Genomic DNA, 9,575 nt, shown 5'->3' with positions numbered 1-9,575 from the left:
ATTTCTTTTGCTTGTTTGTTTCATGGAATGTAAAAGATTTATTTGAACTCACACTGCTTGTATGATTTTAATTCAAATCAAAACATCCAAAAAAACAGCGATAGGGCTACTAGTATGGCATGTTATGATAAGGCGGGGTTTTTTTGGTGGCTGTTTGGTTTTTTGGGGGTTTGTGTGTGTGTGTGTGTGTGTGTGTTGGTTTTTTGTTTGTTTGGTTGGGGTTTTTTTGTTTGGTTTTGTTTGTTTTTCTTCCCAGTTTAAAAAAAGACGAGAACGGCAGACGAACTGAGGGGTTTTATTCCCCAATGACTGGCGGGTCCTGCCGGACCGGGCTCTGCATTCTGTACCCACTGCTCCCGAAGGACAGAGCTGATGACGAGGCCCGTATTTCCCGCCGTACTTTCTGTACGTGTATGAGCAAATCCCACTGAACCTTCCCTCCACAAAGTTACTGCGGGTCGGGGACGATGCGACCTGGCCTGGGGGCCGCCTCACGCTCCCACCTTCACCCAGGGATCTGGGTGTTTCCCGACCCCACGGAGACTGCAGAACCTCTGCGCTCTCACTCCGCTGCCCGCGGCCTCCGGGGCGTGCGCCCTTCCAGCACCGCGTACGGGGAAAGCCGTCTCCGCTGATGGGAACAGGTGGGGAGGTGGGCAAGGCAAGCCGCCTCCGGCCAAGTACTCTTATGCATTGCCGCACGTATCTATATGCAAGCCGCCGCTCCCCCTGCACCTCGCCGGTAACTTTTGCCAGGCTTCGCGCCGCCCGCCGCCACCGAGGGACCACCTAGGGTGGTGGGCTTAGGCTGGCAAACTTTCTGCCCAGATGGGCCAGGGTGGCAGCTTCGTCCATTTTTTATCTTCACCATCACGGCTGCAGCACCATCCTCCTTCGGGCGAGCCACGCTGAGCGGGGGGCGGTGCGGCGGAGCCCTGCGCTCGTTCCGGCAGCGGCACCGCTCCGTTTCGGCCCGCCCCGCACCGGAGAGAGGGCGACAGGCTCCGGCGGGCTCTGCTGCGGCTGCTGCCGCCGCCGCCCCCGTCGCTGGAGGAGAAGGATGGAGCCGGGCAGGGAGCCTCGACTCACCACGGAGGAGAAGCCCAGCGAACAAGAGCAGGCGGTTTCCTTCCAGGCCCGGCTGTGGAAGAACCTGCAGCTGGGGGGCAAGGGCCGGAGCGGCGGCAGGCGGGCAGCAGCCGAACGCCGCACTGCGGAGCCCCTCGCTCCGGCGCCGCCGGCCGGCGGCAAGGGGGACCTCCATCCCGGCGGCAAGTGGAGTGGCTTCAAGCGGCGACGACAAATGCTAGACCGCGTCTTTTCGTCCTCCCAGCCCAATTTATGCTGCTCGGCCGCCGAGCCGCTGGAGCCGGCCGGCGAGTCCGGCTCCGCCCTGCGCCGCCTGCGGGAGCACCTGCTCCCCCAAGGCAAGGGGCCACCGTCCGGCCGCCGTCCGGCGCCCGCCGCCGGTTGTGAGGGGCTGCCGGCGGGCAGGGAGGGGCACCAGCCCGCGGCGCACCTGTCCCACCAGAAGAGCTCCTCGCTGCCTGGTACCGCCTGCCTGGAGCAGCTGCTGCAGGGCTCGCTCGCCGCCGGCAGGATCCAGGACCAGCGGACGGAGGACGGCGACAGCAGCGCGGTGCGTGCCGGCCCGCGTCCCCCCTCTGCCAACAGGGCCGGGTGGGAAGGTCGAGCGGGAGGGGTGGTAATCCCTGGGGAGGGAAGAAGAGGTGGGAAGGGAGCTGAGGTAAGGAGAGGTGGGAGGGCGACCGCTGGGGAAGGGAGTTGAGGTGCGGTGAAGGACGGCCACGGCTGAGTCTCAACACTCCTCCCGCCGGCTTGTTGTTCAGGAGTGCCCTTCGCCTAAGGGGGGAACGGCTCGAGCCCAGCCCGCATCCCGCGCCGGAGCCCGGCACTCCCCCAGCACGCCGAGACAGGCGGTGGGGCGGGCCCGAGTCGTGGGAGCACCTCTGCCAGCCGTGCTCCTGCTCCGCTGCTGGAACGACCTCCCTCAGACCTTCATTTCATGAACCATATAGGGGAAAGGTGTCTCGGAGGCTGGAGTCAGGCTTCCCTCGCTCGCGCGCCTTTCTCCAGTGGCCACCTAGCACGTCTCTGAGGGTCGTGTCCGCTGGTGTCTGCTCTTAACACATGCAGCACTGCTTTTCCTCAGGTAACCTTGGCTTTTTTCCTTGTTTGGTTATCCAGATTTGAATTACTATGTATTTTGATTTCTGCCAGACACTAACAACGACCACTAGCACACATTAATAGATGATAGGTAATTATTTGGCAGTTACACACTGGGTACTGCCTCATGCAGCTGTCAGTTCAGTCTACGAGACCATCGTTCGGGTTTGTTTGGGAGAAGGCAGTAAACAAAACCATAACTCTTCCAACTGTCAGTTTTTAATTACGTGGTGTTGATAGGAGCTGCTGAATCTTGGAATAAATTTAATGCGAGAAAAGTGCAAAACGTGAGTATTTTTGGATCTTGTGTAATTCTAAGCAGCCATCCACCTTTTTCAGGAATGAGTAATGCATATTATTATAAATTGTTTTATGTCATAATCAGGGAGAAATGAGTCGCTGAAGTAAAAGGAATGCTCTATGTGTTGTCAAAAATAGACTGTATAAATGCATTTGGCTCCTGCCAGAGCAGTAGCTATTCTAATAAAGAATGATAGTAGTTCTGCAGTGATTTGCAAGTGTACCTTGAGGTCAGTGGTACTTTAATGTCCCTCTGCAGAATTCAAAGGAGTTCGTCTTCATAAATGGGGGACCGAGACGTAACTTTATGCCGTAGTGTTGCTTTGATTATAATCATTGGCCTGACTGGAAACTACTGTGGTTGTCTCTTGTATAAGGCTTTTAAAGGGTTTAGATCATTGCTTATTGAGGTGGGATTATTGTGACAGGTATCTGTAGAGTGGGCATTTCCCTGCAGTAGTGAATACCTTCGTCCCCAAACCCCTGGCTCACAATGATGTGTTGCATATTTTAAGTATTCAAGTACTATTGTTGGAGATGACAGGACATTATTCTGCTTTAAAGACTGCAGTATATAGCAATATGAAAATACGTGGCTTTCTTCAGTGTTGTTCTGCTGTTGTGTTTAGTAAAGAATTGTAAATGTTTATTTACAAAATATGTCGAGTGCTTTTTAGTTGTGAGGGCATTACTCTTGTTTAGAACAAGGTACAGTCATAGCATTTGGGAAGAATACTTCTAAATCAAATCAATTTAGGCTTTCTAACACTTGTTTTTAATTAGCAGGATTATGACCCATTCTTCCAAATGTTTTCTAGTATTAATTTGGGCCGTGCCTGGATACCAGATATGCTGGTTTTGATAATAAAAAAAGCTTGTCTGTGTGTTGATGAAGTTTGCAGAGCTGCTGATTGTGTTTGTTTCAGAGGAATGATCTGAAACAAAATAGCTTTCCTGCTATTTCATAATAAGCCCATTCACTGCTTTTCTCAACTCTAAAGTATAATCTCACTTGGGTTATTAAATCGAGTTTAATTCCAGCTTCAGTGAGTTACAGGATATTTGGGGAAATAAAACTTCAACTGTAAAGCATTGTTAATTTTCTCCAAGTATGCCTGGTACTTGTCAGTGATCTGTTAACAGAGTAAGTGACTTCCACTGTGAACAGTTGGAGTTTCCTATTCAGTGTACCTCAGGAGGCAAGACTTGCATGCTTACAGGCTGCACCTCAGGGCTGTAAAGTCTCTGCCTAACCTCAGTCATGGCCTTTACACCCCTCTGAGGATTTGGGATTACACATCTGGTAACATGAATTTTGAATAACTTGCATTTTTCAGATCCAGGTTTTACTTACAGCACATGCTGGTTTTAACAAGTGCAAGGAACCAAACTCCGAACAAGCTAGTCCCTTTCCCCCTGCACCTTTTGGCAATGGAGAGACAGTAAGAAGAGATTATGAGTTAAAATAACAATTTACACACAAAATCACAATAACCACAGCAATATCAGTATATAAAAAGAAAAGTATATAAAAAGAAGGTGTCCCACCAACAAAAGGGCATGTGTCACTGGGAACAAAAGAAAAGATGCTTCCCAAAGTCAGTGCCTGGTATGGACTCCAGACAAAGGCAATGTGGCCATGGGAACTCCGGTGGTTTATGTTCTCATCCCCCCAACCCAGTCTAAGCAGGGCAAGCAAAACCCTCAGAATCTTGTGCCATGCCGCTGCCTCGGACCGCTCCAATAGCTTGGTTCTGCGCAGCCTTCTCTCGTGCTGCCACCACTCACTCGGCTCTTGTGGGGCTTGGGCTCTGAATGGCTCAGCTGAGCTTGGCTCTTTGCCACCCCTTCTCTCTCTCTTTTTTTCTAATTTTCCCTGGAGCAGTTGTCTTGGACTTGGCATTGCTTTCCTTCAGCACCACATCTTAAAGCCACAGCTCAGAGGAATGGGAAGGGGACTGATGGTGGTGAAGAGGGGCGGGGTCCACCTGTCTGTTCCCCACACCTTCTCCCTGGAGAGAGCCAGGCAAGCTGGTGCACTTCCCCTCCTGCTCTTTGGCTTTTCCTGCTGGGACCAGACTGATCACAGCAATGATATGGGTGGTATGGAATAAACAGCGTTAAAAACTCCAGTCCATTTTTTTCTGTAACCAGGACACAGCAGCACAGACTTTCAGTGGTGTTTGGATTTTCGTTGTCTTTCATTGCAGCTTTACATGTCCAAAGATTAAAAAAAGTATATCAGAATCATTAAAATAAGATTAAATTTCCTAAGAGTAAATCTACATAAAATTGCAACTTTTTAAAATAGACGTAAAATTTTATTGAAATAGAGAGCAAGCAGATGCTACTGCCTCTTTTGGATCAAGACTGTTGAATTTTTTATCAAATCTTCACACAAAAAGATCTACTACATATTTTAAAGGAGATGGTGGAGAGAAAATCTCACAATAAGTCAGGTTTTTTGTGCTTTTTAGCTGAAATAATACAGTTGTCATCAGTGAAAAGGAGCATAAGTTAGTGGGTGGGAAGACTTATATTGTAAGATTTTATATTGAAATTTAATTTTTGGCATAATCAAACCATTTAAATTTAATTTGAACACTTTATAATGTGGTATGGCACTGTTACATTGGGCATGGGCAGTCTAAAAGAGACCTAGTTTTTTCAGTATGGAATAAAGCTTCTGTTGCGTTGAATAGGATTAGTTTCTTGGTTTGAGTAGCACTGCACAAATAGAAGTGTAGTCTTATGCAAACAATACCTTTTGTATTTGAGCACCAAACACTAACATAGTTCTTTGCTGAAGACTGAATATTTCTTGGAGCTGTCTGTGAATACTTTTGGAAAGGGCATTTTAAGTATTTATTGGAAGGAAAACTTAGCTTTCTTTTAAACAGGAGGTGAAGTGTAAATGTGTGTTTTTAGGACAAAGAAATGAGCACACATGCAATTATACATCATCCTTCTCCCAGTTTCCAAAGACTATGAGACGGGTTTCCATGGCCAAACTTTTCATAACTTTCCATATGGCAGCCAATCACCTTCATGTAGCTGAGACCCACGTGTGTGTTATATCCTTGAAGCACTGAACCTATAGTGATGGATGCCTCCTGGGGTGCCCCCTGGGCAGGAGATGACAACACCACTCCAGGAGCAGTGCTTCACAATGCTTCCAGTGTCTGAGTGTGCTGCCATGGTTCAAGGCAGTGAGGCAAGGGTTTTTCTACTTGTCCCTTTTAATTTTTCTTTCTGTGCCAGCTGGAGCATAAATTTATCTGACAGTGCCTGTGCCAGCATAGCCTTTCTCTTTAATGTGAGACATAGCTTTGCATCAAAAGTTTTACGTCACTTGTATTTTGTCACAGTAATTTAGTAAAAACCAGGGGGGTGGAAATATCCCTGTTTCTTAAGATTTGCAGTAGTACAGACCCTACAAGTGTTTCTCTGTCTTAATCAAAGAAGATAGATCTGGGCATATGTCATATTGAATCAACAGTGAACGTGAAGAGTGCTTAGGAAGAGGGTTCTTGATTAAGGGATGTCCAGGCTGCAGTTTGACTGCTTCAGTGAGAACTCTTGGGGGCACTTCTCTCCAGTGTGTTTTCTTGCAAGATAACAGCAAATCTGATAACGACAAATTTTGTAATTTCATGACATCTTAAAATGTGTCTAGATTGATCTGTTATAACCAAAAGAGGGGGCAGGTTCTTAACCCCTTCCTTCAGTGTTTCCAGTTCTGTGACCGGCTACGTGAATAACTTGGAGGTGTGGGAGAGCACTGGGGTTCTTGCAGAGGGAAGATGGGGGCTCTCTAAGGCTGCTGCTCAACCTCTAATTTCTTAGCCATAAGAAAGCAAGTTTCTTTAATTTTGTGACACATGGAGCTATTTGTTTCATTAATAAGCAGGGATTGGAAAACGGTGGTCTAGAATATATAATACAGACTGATGAGAGATTAGATGAAGTGAAAAACTGATGCATCTAGATACAGGACCTTTCCCATTCTTACAAATAAAGGATAACTATTAGTCAATAAAGTTGATGTAAGAGGGTGAACTATGTGTCACAAGAGGAGGAGCTGCAGAAAGAAGGGGAGTTTAGTGAGCTAGACTGTATGAGGAGACGTTGCATTTTCAGGGCAAAGAGCATTGTCTTGTACTGAGATGTTGGGAAAGAAAAAGAAAATTGTAGTGAGTAGGAAGAAGTGCAAGTTGAGCTGGGAGGAAGCCTGAAGAGGAGACAGGGGAGTTTGAATTTAGTGAGGAGAGGGATGCAGAGCCAGTGAAGACCAGACCAGCATACCATGCATGTTTCTCTGCCTATACCAGAATGAATCTGTAATTGGTTTAGAGCCGTTTGAATCAGTAGAGTTACACATGGGAAAATTTTGATTTGTTTGTTGTAATTGGCGTATGTCACAGGTAATTGATCCAGCCAAAGAAAGAAAAAGAACAGGAAAAGACAAAAGGCTGAAATGTCAATGAAAAGCTACACAGATAATGTCACCCAAGAGGATATTAATTGCTGCTTTAATTTCACTGAGAAAGATGAAGGTGGTAAGAAAATTTGAAAACTGCTGACTGTCAAGGATTAATTACTTTTTCCTGACACAATGCCAGTACAAAACAGAAAGAGTTGGAGCGAGCTAATTTGCACAGGTATTTGGAGCATGATTTGAGAGCAGCATAATTCTGAAAATTAAGGGGGCAATATTTTAGAAAATGGGAGGACGCTTGCTTTTAGGGATGTGGCCGCTGACACAGAGGGAATGAGTAGATGAAAAAATCTTAAGGCTGGGTGAGAAGACGATGGAACTGGTTAAATTACACAGAAATAGCAACCAGGAGTCAAAAACTGTTGCTAAATTTTGTTTCTTATAAGACAGCTGTTGCAGTTGATCAAAGCTATTTGTTTCTCCAAGAGTTTAATTAGACATCTGATTTTGTTAAGGGATATTCTGTGTTGGCTGATTTTTCATATATTAATCTCTAATAAAAGGTTAGTCTTTCAGCTGTTTGAGATGTACTAATCTGTTTCTTGTGGTCTGTCAGCATATGGATCAGACTGTCAGTTTATGGTATTTTAATAGTGTACATATATTACTGGAAGAAAAATGCAGATATGGCACAATAGAGTTGTATTTAATTATATCTTGAATGAGCTCTGCTCAATTAACTAAGGATCTGCAGAGTTTTCAAAGTGAGCTACATGATTTTTCAGAATTGGCTAGTTTGCATTTATCCTTGTGAAATATTTAGATGTTTAAAAGTGAGCTAATTGCAGCTATTGACTTACTGTTTGTCTATGATCTCATTTAAACCTTAATTCCTCTTCTCCTCACCATTTGCATTTACTGCTGATATATAAAGGTGTTTATAGTAAAATAATTATATTGAAAATAATAGATTTTTAGGGGATAGGAATTGCCACAGTCCTTGCACTGAAAGATCAAATACATGCTTATTTTGTAACAAGTCTCTGTTGTGAAGTGTTTAAGTTTCAAGGTTTTTGTCTGGATTTCAAGTGACTGTGTCAAAACTCTTACTTCAGTGTACTTCATATGTATGTTTAATAACCTACTGACCTGTGCTGAAGTTTTAAAATTTAAAAGTAGAGATACACAAACTTGGTTGTAGCATTCAATTTCTTTTTTCCCAAGAAATGCTGAAAAAGGTTCCTTCCATCTTTTAAAAGTGTCGGATGTAGAAAACTAGTCATACCAGTAAGACTTATCATCAGTTACTATATTGATACAGGGAGAATTACTTTCTAGTGTTTAAAAATATATATATAACTAAACCAGTTTTAAAACTGCCGCTAAGTCATTTAACACACAGCTTTGTAGGAAGTTCTAGCTTAACCAGTTTGTCTTGTGTTATGTGGTAATAAATGAATAGACGCAAGTGTCTTCTTTTTTTTTTTTTTTTTTTTTTTTTTTTTTTTTTTTAACTTTTTGGATAAATTTCTGGTCTTTGGCAAGATGACTGAGAACTCACCATTGATATGAAGACATTATTTGATTTTTCCTCTCTAATCTTACTATATCTATCCTAGATCTTTGATATTACAAGTGTTATCTTCTAGGGAATTTTAGGAGGGTAGCTATAATGTAAGTCCTAAAGCTTTAAAATTTAAAAACGAAATATTTTTTCTTCCTTGTAAAAGAAGGCAGAATTCCCCCTATTTTTATCTATGGTTGACTTAATTTATCAAAATGACAAATTAGATCACCTTTAGTCCAGTATGGAGATTTTTTAATGGGAAGTTTGTGTTCTGCTCAGTGTGCATTTCATTCAGAATATTTCTGTAAGGGTAAACTGATTACAAACCATAGCAAGTGCACCAGAATTGTCTGTCTGTATTTGTATATATTGAAGTCTTATGTTGTAGGTGTTTGTGCTTGCCTGGAGGTAAAGTAGCAGGAGAAATTAACTCCACGCAAATACCTTGTGAGAGATTTCAAGTTGGAGTTACAATTTAATAGGAAAATTACAATAACGGCAGAAAGTACAGAAATACTGGCTTAAACTGACAAAGTCAGAGTACAACCTGGCCCCTGTTGGTCAGGAGTGGCGGTTGCAGTCCAATTAAGCAGTAGCGGCAGGGCTGCTGAAAATATGGCTGTGGTCTTGTAGAAAGCCATTGTCCTGTGGAAATTCAGGTTCCTCCTCTGGATGCCCATTGGTGATGGTTGTTCTCCCCGTCCCAAAACCCCAGATTATATATGGTCATAATCGGGCAGGAATGTTTAGTACTTTCCCCAGGGCAGGGAATTCCGCAATGGAATGTAATCCCATGAATTGTGGGAAATCTGGGGAATCCTTGATGACCTAGGTTGGTGCAGCTGCTCATTGGGGCTATTGAGCCATTATGGCCCATTGGCAGAGATGTCCCCCTAGGCTGGGTGTTGTGAAGACAAAGAAATGCTGTCCTGCCACTCAGAGTTTAACACCCAGTTTGCAGCCTGGTGGTTGGGTGTGCACTGAGCAGTTGTTGCAAATGATCCCCCTTTAACAGTTCATCAGTAATAATGTAGCTGGGTGTGGAATACATCATTTGACTGCACCCATATGGGCACTCTT

General features: G+C 44.6%; 1 protein-coding gene across 1 annotated transcript in view; it reads left to right on the top strand.

Annotated features, from left to right (window-relative positions):
- The first annotated feature begins 467 nt into the window (after positions 1 to 467).
- MCTP1 (multiple C2 and transmembrane domain containing 1) overlaps positions 468 to 9,575 on the top strand; it is a 252,660-nt gene continuing 243,552 nt past the window's right edge. The window contains 3 exon segments of the mRNA XM_066181289.1: positions 468 to 620; positions 622 to 734; positions 736 to 1,639. Coding sequence (XP_066037386.1) covers positions 468 to 620; positions 622 to 734; positions 736 to 1,639 — 1,170 coding nt within the window.

This window comes from Chamaea fasciata, unplaced genomic scaffold, assembly GCF_029207755.1.
Source record: "Chamaea fasciata isolate MVZ Bird 193981 ecotype frontalis unplaced genomic scaffold, bChaFas1.0.hap1 SCAF_4, whole genome shotgun sequence".
Lineage (NCBI taxonomy): Eukaryota > Metazoa > Chordata > Aves > Passeriformes > Sylviidae > Chamaea > Chamaea fasciata.
This window is presented reverse-complemented; position numbering and strand designations above follow the sequence as displayed.